The sequence below is a fragment of the Silene latifolia genome, chromosome Y (assembly GCF_048544455.1).
Source record: "Silene latifolia isolate original U9 population chromosome Y, ASM4854445v1, whole genome shotgun sequence".
Lineage (NCBI taxonomy): Eukaryota > Viridiplantae > Streptophyta > Magnoliopsida > Caryophyllales > Caryophyllaceae > Silene > Silene latifolia.
The window spans coordinates 63,771,923-63,794,656 of NC_133538.1; the positions used below are offsets into that span (position 1 = coordinate 63,771,923).

Here is a 22,734-nt window from a genome sequence, read left to right on the forward strand (position 1 = left end):
AATAAAAAACCAAAATAACTTTTTGAAACTTTGACGACACATTCTGAAATTCTAACTCACAACTTTTGAAATTTTAATCTAAACTATTCACATTTCAAGTGACTCCTCCACATTCTGAAACTTTAAGCATCAACTTTGAAATTTCAATTCACTTAAGTTCAAACTTCAACCAAGCAGATAATATTAATATCCCAAAGTTAACTTTTACGAAGCATTTATTTCACGCTGCAGGGAACAATTGGCAGATTACGGAGTCAATGTCGTACTTTGTAGGGATGGGATTATGTCAATGCTACCTGATAGCAAAATGTCCTCAGCTGTTATTGAATGTTGGTCCAAGTTATTGAATCAGATAGAGTCAGATGCAAACGAAGTACCAAGAATGGCTTTCCTAGGCATACGCCACACGGTACGCATCTACTTTTAAATTCAGATGACATTTAGTTGATGAACTTTATATAATTCAAATGGAAATATTATGTAACCAGTTATAAGAACAAATACTTCGCAGGACGTGCTGATGCGATGGTTGGAAAACCAAGAAGACGGTGCACAGGAGACGCAGACTAGTGCGTATTACGATACGTTGTTCCATATTTGGGACTTGTACATCAAGCACTGTGGTCATACCTTCAACTTGAATGCAGAGCTCATCTTCGTACCAGTTAATATTGACGATCATTTTGCTTGCATATGTATCAATTTCATTTCAAAGACTATCGATGTCCTTGACCATCAGCTATACCTGCAGTTTAAGAGTTCCAAAGTCTTCAAGGTGTCTAAAATCATTGTAAGTTTCTTACTATATCTACGATGAATATTGACGCAACTAATATGTAACTTAACTTATGACTACATCTTACTTATGTGCAGTCCGGTGCAATGAGTGACTACCTGGAATCAAGATGCGTATCCGGAGCAGAAGAGGTCGCAAAGTTTAGGCACCGCCAGATCAAATTAAATTGGCAGAGTCCAAAACCTAACGAACTTGAGTCTGGATTATTTACAATTATGCACATGTTATGTTACAAGGGTGCCCCTTTCGAGCACGAAGACCTTCCGAAGAAGGTTGGTCGGCGCTATCTGTGTATCCAACTGGCTGCGACCCTTGTATTATCCGATATGAACAAAGTTCGAGTAGAAACCATGGACAATGTGAAGAAATTTATTGCTCAAAAGGAAAGCTTATGGCAAGTCGTATATGCTAGGCGTAAAGTTTCGAAGATATTGAATAAAAAATAACAATGTTTTATTAATATTTCATGTAGCCTACTACTGTTTGATCTTGTGTACTGTTTTGAATGTAGTTAAATTTGTACTAGCTATACTTTTCTAGCAGGATCAACATTAAACGAAAAAAGTCTGCAAGTTTTCAGTTGAAACTTTTTGGCCATCGTTTGAAATGTTAGTTTAAATTTTTTGTAACTTTATTGGATTTTCTAGTCTGAAATTTTAAGCCTCAACTTTGAAATTTCAACTCAGTCATGTTGAAACTTCAACTAAGCATGTAATAATAAAATTCCAAACAAAACTTCTGAAACTTTGACGAAGGATTTTAAAACTTTAAATCAGAAATTTTAAAACTTCAGCCAACAATATTTAAATTTATAATATTTAAATTCCAATTTTAACTACTGAAACTTTGACAGCGCATTTTGAAATTTTAATTCACAACTTTTGGAATTTCAACCTACAATATTTCACTACCACGTGAATCTCCAAATTCTGAAACTTTAACCGTCAACATTGTAATTTCAACTCACTGAAGCTGAAACTTCAACCAAACGGATGAAATTAAAAAAATCCAAAGTCACTTTTTGAAACTTTGACGACACATTCTGAAATTTTAACTCATAACTTTTGAAACTTTAACCTAAGCTATTCACATTTCAAGTGACTCCTCCTCATTCTGAAACTTTAAACATTAACTTCGAAATTTCAATTGACTCAAGTTGAAACTTCAATCAAACATACAATAATAAAATCCCAAAGATAACTTTTGAAACTTTGACGACGCATTTCGAAATTTTAACTCACAACCTTTGAAACGTCATCCAGTAATATTTAAATTCCATTTCAATAGTCGACAATCTGAAACTTTAATCCTCACCTTTGAAATTTCAACTGCCTCATGTTAAAATTTCAACTACGTAGATAATTTTTAAATTCCACTATTACCTCTTCAAACTTTTAAGACGTATTTTGAAATTTCACCTCACAAATTTCAAAACTTCAGACAATAATATTTAAATTTCATGAGAACTGTTCACATTCTGAAACTTTATGCACCAACTGTGAAACTTCAACTCACTCTTTTTGAAACTTCAAAGCAATAGTTTTAAAAATTCATGCCTGAACCTGGAAATTGTAACAGAATAACTGTGAAACTTCAACACTGCATGAGATTTTTCAATCCAAAAATTGGCTACCTTAAATTTCAACATAAACTTCATAATTTTAAAATAAAAAAATTCGAACATAGACCATGACTACACAAACATCTACTTCCAAGGAATACATTTTAATATAAAAAAATTCATACTCTTCCGACAAGTCGTCTGTAACACCCGCGAATTTCCCATTTTGACATTTAAAATTTATTAAGCCATTTGAATTACTTTATTAAATATTTTTGAATTGTTCAATTTAATTAATTTTATGTCAAACAAGATTTTTATAAACGTATTATATAAAAGCTCATTTTTATAAAAATACGTACGATTAAATTATATTTTTAAGGCACAATTTATATAATAATATATGTATACGTATTTTTGGTCGGATAATAATAATGACTGTAATAATCTTAATCTCCGTCTTAATTTCCGTCTAAACTTTAGACCGTCACATTTCATGTTATACCTGCTTTAATCTGGACCAATTAAAAACCAACAACACATTCAAAATATCTACTATTACTATTATTATATGTATTATTATATATTATTATTATTACTAATATTATTATTGTTGTTTGTGTAAGAACCGTGACCCACCTCCCTCTACTTCTTCATTCGTCCTCTTCCTCTTTCACGCAGCAACAAACAGCAACAACAACTCCATACACAACTACCCATTTCCGTCATCCTCAACCATAGATCCCTTCTCCATTTCTCAACCAAACTTCACCATTTTTATACCTTTGGCTTCCTCTCTTCTTCCTCCTCATTTCTAGGTAAGAAAGTCTTAATTTTGTCAATCTTTCGAAATGGGCATCTTTTATAAACTCGGTTTTGTGACCCTTTCTACTCGTTTTTCTTCCCTTTTAGTTGAAGACTGAGGTTAGGCTCGTGTTTTGGACGTTCTTACTGCGGAATTCGCGAGGATAAGGTAACGGTGATAGGTTACTCGACAATGAGTCGATATTCCTCCCTTTCAACTCGGTTTTTACACTCCTTTTTCGTAAAGTTTTATTCTTTAATTGTTGTTAATGTGTAGTTGTGGTTATTTATGAATTAGTTGTGCTTAATTTCCATCTTAACCTCACTTTGAAAAGTCGTCTCAAAGTGAGTTGATATAGTCTGTTTTGAGTTGCGTTTTTGGAGCCGTGCAAGACGGTTTTCGAGTGGGAATTGGACTGTTTTTATACTCGGTGTTGGGATGGTCTATGGTGGTTGTGGGCAGTCTTGAGTCGGGTCGGGCACGGACTTCTAGGACCGGACTTTAAAGTGTGTAAATTGGCATGTCTCCCCCTGTTTTGGGACGGGTGTGAAGGGCGGTCATGTTAGACATGATGCGACTGTTTGGGCTCATTTTGAAGCCGTGTTACAGGCTGTTCATGGGGGTGCGGGTTTTGATTTGGTCGGGTGTTGGGTAACCTGGTTCGTGGGTTGCTTTAGGGTCGGCTTCGGTGGTGTGTTTGGTGGATGTTGGGATTGTACGGGCGGGTGTATTGCTTTGGTTTTGGGTGATTTGTTGGGTGGTTGTTTGGGTTGCTTTAAGGGCGAGTATGTGGATTTGTTTCATAGGTGGGTGTTAGCCGTGGGGAGTAATTGTGAGGGCGGTAGTTGGTGGTCCGAGTGGTGGCGCTTTGGGTAATAAGGGTTTGTATGGGGTCGGAATCTTGGTTGCTCAAATGACGTCTTTATGTTGTATTTCGAGTTGTTTTGGGCGCAATTTGGTAGGTTTGAATTAATTAAATTTCCGTCTTGTGTTTTATAAAATGCAACCCGTTAAAGCATTGTTCATTTATATATCCCCATTTCATGTTTTATAATTCTAGAACCCCATTATTTAATTATCTAAATTACCGTCTCAAATGTGCTCATGTACTCGTCTCATTACTTAGTAATGTGTCAAATCGGGCTTGTTCTACATTATATGTTTTTGGGCCATATAGGTGTAGTGTGGCATTCTAATAGGGCTTGTCATGATTTTATAATTGGGCTTGTCATGTTTGTTTATTTGGGCCTTATATGATTAGTTTGCTAGATCTCACATGTTTCCATTGTTGGGCTTGACATGCTTTATGTGTCGGGCCAACCTCATAGTTGTTTAGTGGGCTCATGAATGAGTCACATACGCCGGTTCACATTTTATTCCGTAATTTCACATAACGTAACTTATTCATTGTCACTCATTATGTTTTATTTAACCGGCATGATAAATTATAAAATGAAATATTTATTTGCATAAGACAAGTATGAGACATTTATTGTTAATGGGTTATTTGTGACTCAAGTGTGACATTTTACATTGTGTGACTACTTGACATTCCTCATTTATTTGCCCTCGGACATTGGGTCACGGTTAGGTGCCATTGTTTCCGAGTTGGGCTATTTTTCCTTCCGCCTCTTCGGACCGGGGATCACGGTTAGGTGACAAGGTTCCGCTTGAGGTTACTCGACTGTCGGGCACGGTTAGGTGTACCACATTTCGAGTCTTGGATACGATTTGGTATCGTTTGTCGAATCGGGTGTCGTCCATCCCGAGAGTCCGGATCCAGGTTTAGACTAGGACCGTATTATGATCGTCGTCCTACCAAGAGGTTGGAGTCTAGGGGGGTGTCTTGTTTGAGTTCATACTAAGTATATGTCTTACACTTGTTGAGTCGTGTCCACATGAGTGGGTTGTCTTGGTGATTCTATTCCTTGATTGTACATTCATCCTCATATATCATGCCTATTCTATTAAGAAAGTATTATACCTGTTTCACCATGATTGTTCATCATATCTCCTTATTCTTTATTGGTCGTATATGTTGCATGATTAACATGTTTGATTAAATGTTGTTTGTTACCTGCATTTCGACATATTGTGGCTGGGAGAACCTTGAGTTACTCCCCACTGACTGTGGCGTTCATGTTTACATGAATGACAGGTTTGAAGATGCTTACGTGGGGAAGACGTGTGGGCTAGCGAGAACTAAACCCTTGGACCTTAGTTTCTAATTTAGAAACCTTTTATTTGTTTATTCGTGGGATATCTTTTCCCCGCTTTCTAGACTTGGGTTGTAATAACCTATATTTGTCTATTTTAGTTTTTGTTTCATTTAGTTTTCGGCACCCGCGTTTTAATCTTTAACTAGTAACTTAAAAGTTTTTAAAATCTCACAAAATTCCGCTTTAATTTATTAGTTATATTTCCGCGTTATCGCGGGTGTCTGATTGGTATCGAGCATATGTTGCTCCCGCACGCACACACGTGTACCCCAAATTTAAACTGAACTTGACCTTGAATAATGAATGAGAGATGGGTAGACTTAAGGACCTAAGGTGGTAGTCTGTAGTGTGTTTGCTCTTTGTTAGGTTCTAACATGTTTGTTGATTGTCTTTTGATAATTGTTGTGCCTTTGGATCAATTACCGTGAGCTTACCTACATGAAGATCAAGATTTAGTGCCTATTAGGAAATTGAAGGTTTGTTCAACTTTGAAGAATGCTTCTACTTCCTCGAAGATGTTTCTCATTCCTTGTGTACCTTGCCTTATTCTTTATCTCTTGGTGCTTATCCTTCTTCTAAACTCTCTCTTCTTATTCCTTGGGAAACTACTCTTGTACCCTCCTAACTTGTGCTTTGTCCCTTGCTTATCCTCCCTTAACACCTTTTGATAGTTCTCTTTCTTTTGTGGGATATTAGCCTTGGTTGAATAATTTGGCTTTTGTGGAGTTTGTTTGTGTTTGACCCTTAACCTTGGTTTTGAGAGGTCGCGATGTTAGCAAGACTTAGGTAGTATGATGAGGCATACTTGGTGATTCCTATACCTAGTTCCTTGATAAAGTAAGTAGAATTGATTGGTGGACTCCTTGTGTTAGGAATGAGTTGCCTATGTGATTAAAGTTATAGGACTTGGCTTTGTTGTTTATGTATGGGATTTGAAAGCTTAGTAGGTTGAGTGTCGTCACCTTAGGAGTAAACACGAGATAAATTTAGAATGTGGATTTGGAAGAAAACCCATTTTTAGATGTTAATGGTCCCGTATAGATTGGTGATGTGATTTGATGTTGGTTGCTCCTTAAGAATTTCGTTGAGAAGTATTCGTTAATTCATTCTTTGGTTTTTAAAACATTGAGGTTGTGTCGAGTGCTTGAGATAAAGAGATGCTTTTATACTTGAGTGGTAGATTTGCTTTAGGGAAATCCTAATATGTGATGAGATAGGTGGAAGAGGTATCTAACCAATTTATCAACCCTTAAGCGAGCGTTTATTTTACCTTGACCCTTGTTTTGGGATTTGGTCGTTTTGTCATGATGGTACAATATCCTAATAGGCGTGACCTCGTTAGAGAGAACCTTAAGTCTTAGAAAGCATTTGGTTTAAGCCTTAAAATCCTCTTTCGTGCCATTAATCGTTTTCCTCCCTTTCGTTCATACCTCGGTTGGATTTAATTCTTAAGTATAAAAGTTTACTTGTCTCTCTCTTGCCTTGAATACCTCCCTGATTCTAATATCTCTTACTCGTTGTTAACTAGTTATCTTTATGATTCGACTCTTTTAGTCTCACATCTTGACATGTTCATATATCCCTTTTGAAATTTCCTATCATTTCCGAACCTGGTTGTTACTCTTTGTTTCCCTAGTGTAGTGATGGCATTGTTGGCTACGTTGTAGAGTGAGTGAGATGCTCTTTGAGGATTCCTGGGTAGCCTTGATTTCGTCAAAGTTGGATTAGTGGAACTTGAGTTAAGTTGATTAGGGAAAGTTGCGTGACAAACCTTTTTACCTTTTGGTTGGTGGTCTTTATAATTTGGGGAATGCGACCAGTGTGATTGTATATTCGGATGTGGATAAGATTTTGTTTGGAGTGTTAGAAAGGTATAAAGAACTTGGGATTATGATCTTTGATTAAGGATTTTACCATAGTGAGAACTCCTAGTGGTCGATAGTTGGTTATGAGTGTAACTCTTTTAGTAGTTTTGATCCTGATCCTATGGAAGTCGTTTGTAGGTGTTTGAGGGTTTGGAGTGATGAGATTACACTTATAGTAGAGTACTTGGTCTCCAGGAATAGCTTAAGATGAAGTAACATGAGTGATTTGAGGAAATTCTTGGGAGTGTTGTGATTATAAGTTTTAATACTAGGAAGTTTTCGGGACCGTGTAGGATGATGTTGTTATTTGAGGTTTGAGTACCTAGCGTTTCCTTGTTGTCTAAATTCCCTTTCTTCTTTGACATAAGCGTTACCTTTCATACCTCCTCTCCTCGCTTCATCATGCTCCTCCTGTAAATTTGATGCTATGACCTATAAAAACTCTATCTTTAGCAACCTTGTAAAGTTTGACTTCAATTCTTACCCCTATGAAATTCATCATAGCTCTTTTGTTAGTTAAATTTGAACCCTCTTAGCGTACCTTGTATCTATGATATCTAAGTTACTTTCCTTTTGTCCAATTTCTAAACATTTCAAGCTACCAGTTTTGATCCTTTGTTAAAAGTTTATGTTACTTTTACAAAACCTTACCCATTTTAAAAGGATTGAAAATGAAAATTTGGTTTAGTTTCCTATTTGTTCTTGGAATATATACTTCTTTAACATGATTTTAATTGCTGAACCCGAGATTTCTTTAAATTTTATTCAATTTCTGTTAACTTTGACCTATTTATGATTTCTTTGTCAAAGTGTAATGTTATGTTTCAGGAACTTGATTCCTTTTTGAGTTTATAAGTGAAATCTTCATTTCTATTTGGACTTTTGCAAAGGAAAATTTGAGTGGATTGCCATTCTCTTTTGATTTTAACGTTGATCGGATGTTAGAACTCGTTATTGGAGACGTTTGATAACTTGTTCTACGCTGGTCGGCGAATGATTTTTGTTTTAAATTTGTCTTTGACTTGGAAAGTTGGCGTTCTTGTGTGCACGACAAGAACAATTTCGTTCCATGAATGAGACTTATACTTTTGAAAACTCTTCATTAATGTTTTTGAAAGAGTTTTGAGATTTTGATTTATACAAATGATTTGCCTTTTTACCTTATCTTTGATTTGGAATGTGAGGTTCTTGAATACGTAACGAGAACACTTTCGTTCCTTTGATGAGAATATGGTTCTGTCGAAAATTTTATTTGAAACTTTTGAAAGAACTTTTAATTCTTACGATAAGTAACCTTTTAAATGTTTTGGTTACCAATTCCAAAGTTCCAGTTTTGTTTTATATAACCTTTCATTTCTACTTTCAAGTTTCGAGGACGAAACTTTTAAAAAGGTGGGGTGATTGTAACACATGAATTTCCCATTTTGACATTTAAAATTTATTAAGCCATTTGAATTACTTTATTAAATATTTTTGAATTGTTCAATTTAATTAATTTTATGTCAAACAAGATTTTTATAAACGTATTATATAAAAGCTCATTTTTATAAAAATACGTACGATTAAATTATATTTTTAAGGCACAATTTATATAATAATATATGTATACGTATTTTTGGTCGGATAATAATAATGATTTGTAATAATCTTAATCTCCGTCTTAATTTCCGTCTAAACTTTAGACCGTCACATTTCATGTTATACCTGCTTTAATCTGGACCAATTAAAAACCAACAACACATTCAAAATATCTACTATTACTATTATTATATGTATTATTATATATTATTATTATTACTAATATTATTATTGTTGTTTGTGTAAAGGTGACCCACCTCCCTCTACTTCTTCATTCGTCCTCTTCCTCTTTCACGCAGCAACAAACAGCAACAACAACTCCATACACAACTACCCATTTCCGTCATCCTCAACCATAGATCCCTTCTCCATTTCTCAACCAAACTTCACCATTTTTATACCTTTGGCTTCCTCTCTTCTTCCTCCTCATTTCTAGGTAAGAAAGTCTTAATTTTGTCAATCTTTCGAAATGGGCATCTTTTATAAACTCGGTTTTGTGACCCTTTCTACTCGTTTTTCTTCCCTTTTAGTTGAAGGCGAGGTTAGGCTCGTGTTTTGGACGTTCTTACTCCGGAATTCGCGAGGATAAGGTAACGGTGATAGGTTACTCGACAATGAGTCGATATTCCTCCCTTTCAACTCGGTTTTTACACTCCTTTTTCGTAAAGTTTTATTCTTTAATTGTTGTTAATGTGTAGTTGTGGTTATTTATGAATTAGTTGTGCTTAATTTCCATCTTAACCTCGCCTGAAAAGTCGTCTCAAAGTGAGTTGATATAGTCTTTTTTTTGAGTTGCGTTTTTGGAGCCGTGCAAGACGGTTTTCGAGTGGGAATTGGACTGTTTTTATACTCGGTGTTGGGATGGTCTATGGTGGTTGTGGGCAGTCTTGAGTCGGGTCGGGCACGGACTTCTAGGACCGGACTTTAAGCTGTGTAAATTGGCATGTCTCCCCTGTTTTGGGACGGGTGTGAAGGGCGGTCATGTTAGACATGATGCGACCTGTTTGGGCTCTGTTTTGAAGCCGTGTTACAGGCTGTTCATGGGGGTGCGGGTTTTGATTTGGTCGGGTGTTGGGTAACCTGGTTCGTGGGTTGCTTTAGGGTCGGCTTCGGTGGTGTGTTTGGTGGATGTTGGGATTGTACAGGCGGGTGTAGCTGCTGGTTTTGGGTGATTTGTTGGGTGGTTGTTTGGGTTGCTTTAAGGGCGAGTATGTGGACTGTTTCATAGGCTGGGTGTTAGCCGTGGGAGGAGTGTGTGAGGGCGGTAGTTGGTGGTCTGAGTGGTGGCCGCTTTGGGTAATAACCGGGTTTGTATGGGGTCGGAATCTTGGTTGCTCAAATGACGTCTTTATGTTGTATTTCGAGTTGTTTTGGGCGCAATTTGGTAGGTTTGAATTAATTAAATTTCCGTCTTGTGTTTTATAAAATGCAACCCGTTAAAGCATTGTTCATTTATATATCCCCATTTCATGTTTTATAATTCTAGAACCCCATTATTTAATTATCTAAATTACCGTCTCAAATGTGCTCATGTACTCGTCTCATTACTTAGTAATGTGTCAAATCGGGCTTGTTCTACATTATATGTTTTTGGGCCATATAGGTGTAGTGTGGCATTCTAATAGGGCTTGTCATGATTTTATAATTGGGCTTGTCATGTTTGTTTATTTGGGCCTTATATGATTAGTTTGCTAGATCTCACATGTTTCCATTGTTGGGCTTGACATGCTTTATGTGTCGGGCCAACCTCATAGTTGTTTAGTGGGCTCATGAATGAGTCACATACGCCGGTTCACATTTTATTCCGTAATTTCACATAACGTAACTTATTCATTGTCACTCATTATGTTTTATTTAACCGGCATGATAAATTATAAAATGAAATATTTATTTGCATAAGACAAGTATGAGACATTTATTGTTAATGGGTTATTTGTGACTCAAGTGTGACATTTTACATTGTGTGACTACTTGACATTCCTCATTTATTTGCCCTCGGACATTGGGTCACGGTTAGGTGCCATTGTTTCCGAGTTGGGCTATTTTTCCTTCCGCCTCTTCGGACCGGGGATCACGGTTAGGTGACAAGGTTCCGCTTGAGGTTACTCGACTGTCGGGCACGGTTAGGTGTACCACATTTCGAGTCTTGGATACGATTTGGTATCGTTTGTCGAATCGGGTGTCGTCCATCCCAGAGAGTCGCCGAGGTTTAGACTAGGACCGTATTATGATCGTCGTCCTACCAAGAGGTTGGAGTCTAGGGGGTTGTCTTGTTTGAGTTCATACTAAGTATATGTCTTACACTTGTTGAGTCGTGTCCACATGAGTGGGTTGTCTTGGTGATTCTATTCCTTGATTGTACATTCATCCTCATATATCATGCCTATTCTATTAAGAAAGTATTATACCTGTTTCACCATGATTGTTCATCATATCTCCTTATTCTTTATTGGTCGTATATGTTGCATGATTAACATGTTTGATTAAATGTTGTTTGTTACCTGCATTTCGACATATTGTGGCTGGGAGAACCTTGAGTTACTCCCCACTGACTGTGGCGTTCATGTTTACATGAATGACAGGTTTGAAGATGCTTACGTGGGGAAGACGTGTGGGCTAGCGAGAACTAAACCCTTGGACCTTAGTTTCTAATTTAGAAACCTTTTATTTGTTTATTCGTGGGATATCTTTTCCCCGCTTTCTAGACTTGGGTTGTAATAACCTATATTTGTCTATTTTAGTTTTTGTTTCATTTAGTTTTCGGCACCCGCGTTTTAATCTTTAACTAGTAACTTAAAAGTTTTTAAAATCTCACAAAATTCCGCTTTAATTTATTAGTTATATTTCCGCGTTATCGCGGGGTGTCACATCGTCTACTTCTTCCTCTTCCTCCTCCTCTTCTTCAGATGATTCCGACAATTGCAGTGGATGCTCAGCAAAAGGGTTAGGACAGTTCCTCTTGTCATGGTGTGCCATTTGCTTGCAATTATTGCACATGCGTTTCGGCTTACTGGCAATTGCAATGGCCTTCGCCTTACTAGACAAAATCCTTTTTCCACTCCCTTTGTTTTTGGAATATTTAGGTGGCAGTATAGAAATCTCCTTACTTGCTTTACAACCAAGAAATTTCTCCATTTGCTGTTGTTTATTCAACTTCTCACCTACCGGTGTCAGCTTCTCTCTAAATTCCCTTATTAAATTAGTAAGACCTTCAACGTCTTCCTTTTCCTTATCAACAAGCACTCCAATTGTTTCGTGAATTTCCGACCACAATTTTGTCATATGAAGTTGCTTACTGTCTACAATATCCATGTCATCTGTACACTCCCCTGTACTATTGTCACCACTCCGCAATGGATCCTTTGTCCATCTCCTAGCAATCACAGATTCCGGAATATTTTTTACCCGATTACCGGAATAAATCCAAATTATGTGCCTGCAGAGTAGTCCCTTCCTCTCAAAAAGTTTACAGGAACAGCTCGCCTCAGAAGTCCCTGAGTTAGCAAATGAAATTGAAACTTTCATTACTAAAAGAAACTTTATTACTTACACTTTGAAACTTTAAGACAATTTCATGAAATTCTAATACCTCAACTATCTAAAACACTTCTTAACAAGTAATAAATCAACGTACTAATACTTCAAATATGTAAAACTTTATTTCTTACACTTTGAAACTTTAAGACAATTTCATGAAATTTTAATTATTCAACTATGTAAAACACTTCTGAACAAGTAATAAATTAACGTACTAATACTTCAACTATGTAAAACTTTATTACTTACACTTTGAAACTTTAAGACAATTTCATGAAATTCTAATACTTCAACTATGTAAAACACCGCTTAACAATTAATAAATCAACAACGTACTAAATTAATCATACCTGGGTTATACTGAACATCAAAATTACGGCCTCCCAATGAATCCTTCAAGGTAGTAACCTCTAAGTTGTTCGACTCCAAGAAACCCTTGCAGCTAAATCCACCAATTGCATTCTTTAACTCCTCTTGAAACTCCTCGAAAATATCATGTGTGTAAATCTTCGCACCATCACTCTCTATTGCCAACTTACTGCATAACTTTGGGTTTGAATGACGGTTTTCGTTATCAAGCCTCTTCTGGTTGTGTCTTTGTTGGTCCAAAGCACTTTCAAAGCGCATCCAAAACTCAACAAGAGTACCATTTCTCGCCTCAAACCTCTTGAAAAAACTGTTTTCACTTTCCGACCGCTGTGTCGTCCTCATAATACCACCCATTCTCAAGTCCTTACAGTGCACCATCACCCACTACCTCCTTATATCATAGCAGTCCGTAAACCATTCAATGTCAGCGGGTACGTTTTCCTCCATTATTGCTGACCATCTATTGTCGAACTCCTCTGCTTCAAGTTCCTCGTCCCATACAATAGCATTTAACGTTTTTAGAAATACCTGGTAATCTTTCCTTTTGCTACCATACTTACAGGGAACCTTATTCATAATGTGCCACATGCATAACCGGTGTCGTACTGTCTTGAATTTTTCGGGTACTGACGCAATTATTCCAGGATCTTGATCTGTTATTATGTATTCTGGTTCCTTTCCCCCCATAGCAATCAAAAACCTCCCGAACACCCAATTAAACGATTCCGTAGTTTCTTTCGCTATAAGGGCACAACAGAAAGTTATTGATCGTTTATGGTTGTCAATCCCTGTGAAGGGAGTGAAAACCATCTTGTACTTGTTAGTGGAGTAAGTAGGGTCGTACGAAACGGCATCTCCAAAGACAGAGTAGTTCCTCCTACCAATGCCATCCGCCCAAATTGCGCGTCGTAGGCTACCATCTACGTCAACATCATAGTCGAAGTAGAAGTCTGGCCGAGTCTCTGCCATGCTCTTGAAGTGATCAATGAAAAGTTGTCCGTCCCTTTCATGAATAAAACACTTTATGTCTCTTTGAAAATTTTTGAAGTCGTTCAAACTAGCCCCTATATTGTGGAACCCATTAACAACCTCCTTACACATTCTGTAAGACCTTGTTGCTCCAATATTCAGCTGCAATGAATTAACAAACCAACGTCAGAACAGAAATTAAATTCACGCTCGAACATTCAAACGTCTACTACTAATTTCTACCTATCAGTTGTACAAACTTTAACCCTGTCCAGTTAAATTCATTCTCACAAACGTAACTGTCAATGAAACTTTAACCGTTCCATTCAAAAATTCAACACACTTTTAAGAAACCTTAACTCAGGTCATGGAAAAAAAAATTACAACATTATCTTTCCTGACTTTTAACATTTGAACTGAGCACTAAAACTTTAGAGGTTAACTTTAAAATTTTAACGACAAATTTTGCAACTTCAACACAGTTCATGTCTGCAAACTGTCACATATAGCACTGAAACTTTTAAAGGCAATTTTGAAAGTCTAATTCACATTTTATGAAACATTAAATCTATTTCCGGAAATTCAACTACATATTTCAGTAATGGAACTTTATGCGTGAACTACGAAATTGTAATATACAAAAATTAAAACATCAACAACTTACAACATAAAAACTATGACACCATAACACACACTCACTATTGAAACTTTAAAAGTACATTGTGAAACTTTAAACGTAAATTTTAAAACTTTAAGTTACTAACCCTTGAATTTGAGACAATTAGTCCCATGTGATACTTGGAAATGTTTTTGGATAATTTTTTAAACTCCCTATCTTTGACAGCAACAAGCTCGTGATTATGTTCTTCATGAAACCGGTCCACTAAAAGCACACCATTCTTCGAAAATAACCTCATCCGAGCTTTACAACCAATCCTCTTAAGCTTATTTCTTCTCTCCTGCTTACTTCCATCTTCTTCCTTACCCGGACTTTCGTTACTTGATTTTGTAAACCCCTCTCTATTACAAACCAATAATTTTGATTTTATAGCACCGTCACGCCACTTTTTAGTTGTGTATTTTCTCACATCGAACCCAACCCCAAGTGCGTACACCTTATAAAATGTTATAGCTTCCTCAATATCCCCAAACTCCATCCCAATATATGGAGTAAATACATCCTCCAACTGCTTACAAAAGTCTTCCTCTGACACCGGTGGAATTGTTTCATCATCTACATCAGCTGTAACTGACGACACAAAATAATCAAAAAAAAAAAAGTTCAGTACAAAATAAAAAAATAAAAAACATTAATCAAAGGAAACTAAACCAACGTACAAACATATCAGTACCAAAAATATGCTAAAAAAACCCTAATGTACAACAACTGAAACTTTAATAACGCCAAAAGTTGTCACCAACCCTAAACCAAAAACTAAAGCAAACGACTACTCGTCTCCCTTACCTCCATCGTCTAAAAAAAAAGTTCTGTAACCTTTTTTTCGCTCACCTCCTTTCCTCTGCCTCTTCTAATATGTCTACATACGAACACCACATGTTCATCTTCCACCCCCACAAAAAAATATAAAAATAAATTTCACACCGTGCAAATATTACTACTCATATAAACACAATTCCTTTTCTAACTATGCAGACGTTTAACAATGATAACTAGTAAAATATCTCTATAGATTAATAAATTACAAGTACTCATCTTACCATTCTCAACAGCCTCATAAGCCACAATCTCCATATCAGCTATGAAATATAAGTGATGATCTAAATAGAGGATGGATATGGTCGAAAATTTAAGTAAATATTAAAGAACTAACTAAAGGATGAAAGGATGTTATTAAACCAGTATGAAGATTAATTTTTTAGGGAGTAATATGAGGAAGAAGAAAGGGTTAGAGAGAAGGATACAATTGAACGTGAAAGGGATATTACAGTTGTGCTAATGAATACGAGGTAATCAGTGTTGGGAGAATAAAAAGTGTATTGATTATGATTATTAGTTGATTTCTTTTTTTTTTTTTACGTAAAACTCAAACAAATCTCAAACCTTGGTTTCACCTATTCCAATGGCCAAAAAAAGGACTTAGGGAATCATATATTTGAGTGGACTCATTTGAACTTGGCTCTCTCTCTCTCTCTCTCTCTCTCTCTCTATATATATATATATATATATATATATTAACTGGGTTGAAACTTTGTGGATGCGCCACGTGTCAACCCATCATTAAATACAATTATTAATTATTGCTGAACATTAAATATAAATATAATAAATGCTACATTAATTTCGGCAAAGTATTAATTAAAATTTAATAAATGTATTATAAAATTACAAATAAAAATTACGGTGATTTATTTTAAATTTATGTAAAATATTTTTTTGATAAAAAATTTAAAATGTAAATCACTACCTTTATTGCGAAAAATGCTTTAAATTGAGTATACTTTTCACTATATTTATTGAAATATTTTGATATGTATAGATGATTAAAGTGAGTGTCTCACATTGCGTTACATTAACTTAAAGAAAAATATTTTGAGAAAGTTATAATACTTAGACCATTAAATCCATCAAGAAATATATATTTGGATGAATTATTGTATTTATTAAAAACAAAACTTACAATAACTACTAAGAGATATGTTTTTATAATGTGATAATAAAAAAAAATATTGGACAAGTGATAGTGTGATAACGAGTGAGAAAACTGAAAATTTATGAAAAACTTAATGAAAAACAATTGAGATTTAAGAGATTCTAATTAATGTGATAATGAGTGGAGATTTGTACTTGAATGATGGCTTTTTGGACTTTTTCGAGTAGGTTAAAATGGGGTTTTAAGGCGACTTGATATCTATCTTAGAAAAAAGTTAATATTTTGGTACTGATTTCCAATTATTGATTATATTGATACTGATTATGAAAAAGGGTCATTATATTACTCCCTCCGTACCATACAAATGGTAACGTGGTAAAAAAAATGGGGGTTAAGAAAAGAGGGTAAAAGATGGGGTAAAGAGGAAATAAAATAGGTAGGGTATGTAATTGTGGGTTTAATTGTGAGTTGGTAGGGGGGTATGTAGTGACATTTTATGTAAATATTAAATTGATATAAGGATAATTTGGTAATGTGGTGGGCCAAATAAGGATTGTTACCATTGGTGTGGTACGATCGTATTAGGTAAGTGTTACTATTGATCTGGTATGAAGGGAGTACTATTTATCAATTAACCTTATTTTATATATAATTGTTTCAAAAAAATAAAAGGTACAAATTTAATTTTATTATAAATATGATGTTTTGATACATAGCATATGCAAGAAATACACAACCAAAACATTCAAATAAGTTCAGCATTGACCATATATGTTTGATACATAAACATCACACGATATGCATTAAAAATTGAAAAATGCATCAAATTATATTCACATCGTTTTGAACAAATATTAATTGATTTGGAATATAACGTATCGTAAAAGGATCTAACTTAAAAACTTAATGTTGATTGTTGCATTATTCGAATAAATTTATTTTAATTAATATGATATTTGATAAATCACATAACGTTTATTATGAATAGCTAAGAAACTGTATGTATTTTATTTTAAAACATTGAAGTTAAACCTAAAAAAATAACAGTTGAGAAAGTTAATTTATTTTTATTTATAATTAAAGATATATATGAATTATATTTTTTTTCAATTATAATAATAAAATTTTCAAACAGGCCGCGCAAAGCGCGGGATACTACCTAGTATCTTATATATATATATATATATATATATATATATATATATATATATATATATATATATATATAAATTGCATCAAGTGAGTCTAGGTATCTTAGGTGAGTCTAGCATTTTAATCTCATCCATTAGATCTACTCCTAATCAACGGCTGAGATTAAATCACAGAAATTATAACAAACCTATAAAAGCTAAGAATTCAAACCTCCCCCTCATAATTCAGTTTCACTTTCTCTCTCCTCCGTCTCTTTCCCTCGCTTTCTCTATCTCTCTCTCTAAGTCAAAATAATCCTCTGAATCAAGCAAACAAACCCTAGGTTCCTGTTTTTTACTCGCTTTTATCAATTCATTCACAAATCAATCAAATTCGTCTGTTTTCCAGGTTCTCGTTGCTACAATGAATGCAGATTCTATCGACATTAACATGCAAATATGCAAACAGGTAATTTCCGTAATCCTTTCATTTTCAGTTTTCCTTTTCGCGATTTTATCTGGATTCTATGTCGCTGATCATTCGCTATTGTAATTTCATTATTCCGTTGCTTTTCAGTTTTTTAGGTTAATCGATTTTATTTTTGCTTCAATTTTAATGACATCCGTTCACTTCTATTTCAATTTTACGGTGTCCTTTCCTTTGATTATTCTCGTATTTGCTTTTCTCTTAAATATTAGGTGAAATATCCTTGTATTTGTTGTTTTTCCTATCGAATTTTCATATTTGTATTCTCCTCTGCTTCTGCTTACAATCGCAGTTGCTTTATCGTCACATTCCTTTAATTTTGATTATATTTGTCTTTATTCCGTTGCTTTTCAGTTTTTAGGTTAATCAATTTTATGTTTGCTTCAATTTTAATGCCATCCGTTCACTTCTACTTCAATTTTACGGTGTCCTTTCCTTTGATTATTCTCGTATTTGCTTTTCTCTTAAATATTAGGTCAAATATCCTTGTATTTGTTGATTTTCTCGTTCAAATTCGGTCAAATTTCATTATATTTGACCTCTTTTCCTGTCTTGTATACTCCTGTTCCCCTGTCTCGTATATTCCCGATTCTCTTTGTCAATGCTTACAGGCTCGACATTTGTTACAATATCAATGTTTCGTAACACAATCACATATATTCATTTTCCATTGCACATATAACATATATGTCGTACCACTTCGGACGTCCTCTTGTTCTGCTGTTACTTCAATGTACTTTAGTTTCTTGTTCTAAATTGTAGTCCAACCTCTTCGCATATTCCTGTTCTCTCGTCCATCCTTATGTCACTACATTGTCATAGTACTAGTATTACTGTAACAATGTTACTCTTTGTAAGACCACCGTTGTATTTCAGGTCACTAATACTCGTATTTTCCTTTTTGTATTACAGACTTAAGTACTGTCACTCAACTCCATTCTACGCCAATTGTCCAAGAGCAACCCAATCCTCAACCAAATAATCAGCTTGTTCTGTCTCACACGCCTAATGGAGGTAAGCACTGGATGCGTGTGGTTGAGCACAAGTTTAGACCTACCATTGGTGCAGTTTTCGCCTCCCTTGAGGCTGGAATCAAGTTCTACGAGGTTTATGCTCGGGCATGTGGATTTACCACTCGGAAGCACAGTACAAAAACACTACGAGGTGGTGTTGCACACCAAAAATTCGTAGTCTGCAACCGTCAAGGGTTCAGGGAATCTAAACCGAAACAAATGGCCCCGTAACCAAGGATGATGAGAATATGGGTGATGGTTCGTCCACAGTTAGTACAGTTACACGGCGAGTTAAAATCACAAGAATTGGATGCCGAGCGTACGTCAGATTTGCCTTTCTACATGGCCTTGATGGCCCAGCTATGATTGACGAGTTTTCTGAAATCCATAATCATCGTCTCACCTCTGTCTGTAACAGAGATCTCGATAAGATTTCATGATCCCTTGATATGTTCCAGAAGATGCTTATCTTGGACAACTCCAAGTTGAATATTGGCGCTGGATTGACCTTTACACAGGTTAAGGAACTTGTCAATGGGTATGAAAATATCGGTGCTACATTGATAGATTTTAATAACTTTCAAAGAGATATCAAGTGCTACATTGGGTTACGAGATGCTGACCTTTTCATCGATCGACTCGAGAAACTCAAAGCGACCCAACCCCAGTTCTACTTCGCCTATGATGTTGATCCGCAAAACCGTCTAACAAAGTTCTTTTGGGCTGATGCTACATGTATTAGAAACTACTCATTCTTTGGGGATGCTGTGAGCTTCGACCCTACTTACGGAACCAACAAGTATGATATGGTTTTTACACCATTCACAGGTGTTAATCACCACAGAAAGTCAGTGTTGTTTGCCGGTTGTCTCCTGTTACACGAGGATGACATATCCTTCCAATGGACCTTTCAGCATTTCTTGACTGCCATGGGACAAAAAGAGCCGCAGTTCATGATCACGGATCAATGCCCTGGCATAAAGAAGGTAATAGTGTGACAATGTTCTTTAATGAGACTTACTTAAATTTATTGTACCACAACTTTCTGACTCCAACTACCACTGTTCCATCTCTTCCTCTTTTACAAGGTTATTCAATAACAATGTCACTGTAACTAAATTACTAACATATAATTTACTCACTTGCTCTTTCCCTATCACTGGTCAATATCACGTTCGATTTGTTTCATTATGACCGGCATACAACAGGCTTTCCTTCATTTTCAAGACAGCTAGGCATCGTTATTGTATGTGGCATATTACACAAAAGATCACGGACAAAGTTGGTTCAAAGACTCTGAGAGACGCGGACTTCCTTGCTCGCTTCAACACCGTTGTTTGGGACCGATATGGAGCCGTCGGAGTTTGAAGAGAAATGGCGGAAGGTCATTTTTGATTTCGGTGGAAGATAATGATTGGTTGACTACAATGTTCGACGACAGACACCATTGGATTCCTGCCTACCATCGTGACCTTGCCTTGGGCTTCATATTAAGAACAACACAGCGATCAGAAAGTACAAATTCGTTTTTCAAGCGCTATGAGAATCACTTTGGTACACTGGTCGAATTTTGGATGAGGTAAACAACTCTTTTTCATTCCTTACGATGCAGGGAACAGTGTATGTTAAAGTACCATTGTTTCATTGTTACATAAATAATTTGTTGCCGAATCCTTGTTGCATTAAAATCGGGTTCCAAATCGCTATGGACCAGGCGCTATACACGAAGGTGCGATGATTATAACAAATGACCACTCATTCCCTGAGCTTAAGACCGAATTACCTATAGAAAAGCATGGCGCTATTATATACACACATGTTGTGTTCAAGGTGTTTCAAGAAGAAGTAATGGTTGCCGATTCATGTGGTGTTGATGACTTTGAGAAGGAGGAGCATGTGCGCATAATTCATGTAATCGATGCTGAGATAGACAGAATTTTCAAGGTGAGGTTCGACCTTAGAAGCACAGATGCAGTATGCGAGTGTAAACTGTTCGAAAGAATTGGATTACTCTGCAGGCATATTGTGTGGGTGTACAAGGGCAAAGGAATTGGGCGAATACCAAGCAAGTACATTGTAGATCGTTGGCTAAATAACACACACGCAGCGAACAAGTTTGATTCGAAAACATTATTTACGTGTGATTTTGACTTGTTACGAATTGTTTTTCTGATAACATTGTAACCATAATTTCTTATAGTAACATTGTCACCATGATAAACAGTAACCCGCTGTTTTACTTCCAGGCTTGATTCGAATGGGAATGTCATTGAGGATTCATATATGGCTACGTCTGATAACAGTCATTTGTGCAACGTATGGTCAGAGTTCCGTCATATAGTTGGTGTTCTCAAAACTTTACCTGCTGAACACACGGAAGAGTTAGCATCCCTCCTAGTTGAGTTCCGGCAGAAGTTATGTATTGAACCGCTTACAAAAGACCAAGAGATGGATATTCTGTTGGGCTGTAGCTCGTCGTCTGAAGTCACTATCCACCCTCCGGAACAAGCACGCAACAAGGGCAGCGGAAAAAGATTGAAGTCAGCTAAACAACAGGCCATTGACAAAGCGGCCAAGCCAAAGAGGCTATGTGCATACTGCAAAGAAAGAGTTACCCACGACAGGAGAACATGCCCTCTTTGCATAGCTGATGAAGCTACTGAGAAAGCAGCTAAAAAGAAAAAAGTTTGATACTGTTATGATGTTACAGTAACATTGTGACCTTAGCAATAATTAGTAGGATTTTGTGTTGCTGTGACAATAATATGTCACAGTAAAAATTAAAAGTAGAATTGTGTGTTGCTGTGACAATAACATATCACAGTAAAAAGTCAATCGATTTTCCTACATCATAGTTAACATTTTATACAGCACTTACAACATTTTATACAGCAATAAATATTGTTTTAGGACCATTTTCCGTCCCGTTTTAGGAGCATATTTCCTAAGTTTTACAGTAACAGTGTTATACGATTTGTTATATGATTTGTTTTGTTTATTCGCGGAGCCGCCTAATCCAACCCTAAACCCTTTTCCGTCCCGTTTTAGGAGCGTTTTCCCCAAATTTAAATTCTATCGTACGTTTTAGGAGCGTTTTTCCCCAAATTTAAATCCCGTCCACGACAGGATATCACCCGTCCTTCCCTAGGGTTTAGTTTTGGTTTTTTTGCACCACGATTTTTAAAGGAAAAGGGTTTAGGGTTGGATTAGGCGCTCCCGCGGCGGTGCCGCCTAATCCAACCCTAAACCCTTTTCCGTCCCGTTTTAGGAGCGTTTTTCCCAAATTTAAATCCCGTCCACGACAGGGTATCACCCGTCCTTCCCTAGGGTTTAGTTTTGGTTTTTCTTTATGTGATGTTGTACTACGAACAACCTTTGTTTAAGGAAAAGGGTTTAGGGTTGGATTAGGCGGCTCCGGCGATTCCGCCTAATCCAACCCTAAACCCTTTTCCGTCCCGTTTTAGGAGCGTTTTTCCCCAAATTTAAATCCCAACCACGACAGGGTATCACCCGCCCTTCCCTAGGGTTTAGTTTTGGTTTTTTTGCACCACGATTTTTAAAGGAAAAGGGTTTAAGGTTGGATTAGGCGGCTCCGCGAAGCGGTGCCGCCTAATCCAACCCTAAACCCTTTTCCGTCCCGTTTTAGGAGCGTTTTTCCCCAAATTTAAATCCCGTCCACGACAGGGTATCACCCGTCCTTCCCTAGTGTTTAGTTTTGGCTTTACTGTAACAGTGTTGTACTACGAACAACCTTTGTTTAAGGAAAGGGTTTAGGGTTGGATTAGGCGGCTCC

General features: G+C 36.2%; 3 protein-coding genes across 3 annotated transcripts; 1 reads left to right on the forward strand and 2 right to left on the reverse strand.

Moving 5' to 3' along the window:
• Nucleotides 1-5,750: 5,750 nt before the first annotated feature.
• LOC141628219 (protein FAR1-RELATED SEQUENCE 1-like) lies at nt 5,751-13,084 on the reverse strand. The gene is made up of 3 exons (XM_074441390.1): nt 12,712-13,084; nt 11,836-12,318; nt 5,751-5,815 (listed from the first exon to the last, which is right to left on the reverse strand). The coding sequence occupies exons 1-3, from the start codon at nt 13,082-13,084 to the stop codon at nt 5,751-5,753; spliced, it is 921 nt and encodes a 306-aa protein (XP_074297491.1).
• Nucleotides 13,085-13,114: 30 nt separating this feature from the next.
• LOC141628220 (protein FAR1-RELATED SEQUENCE 5-like) lies at nt 13,115-15,452 on the reverse strand. Its single transcript, XM_074441391.1, has 3 exons — nt 15,419-15,452; nt 14,464-14,948; nt 13,115-13,861 (listed from the first exon to the last, which is right to left on the reverse strand). Exons 1-3 carry the CDS (start codon nt 15,450-15,452, stop codon nt 13,115-13,117), a joined length of 1,266 nt encoding a protein of 421 aa, XP_074297492.1.
• A 2,413-nt stretch (nt 15,453-17,865) lies between these two features.
• On the forward strand, nt 17,866-21,632 carry LOC141628221 (uncharacterized). Its single transcript, XM_074441392.1, has 7 exons — nt 17,866-17,990; nt 18,691-18,755; nt 18,841-19,046; nt 19,400-19,927; nt 20,554-20,670; nt 20,772-21,010; nt 21,188-21,632. The coding sequence occupies exons 1-7, from the start codon at nt 17,866-17,868 to the stop codon at nt 21,630-21,632; spliced, it is 1,725 nt and encodes a 574-aa protein (XP_074297493.1).
• Nucleotides 21,633-22,734: the final 1,102 nt, after the last annotated feature.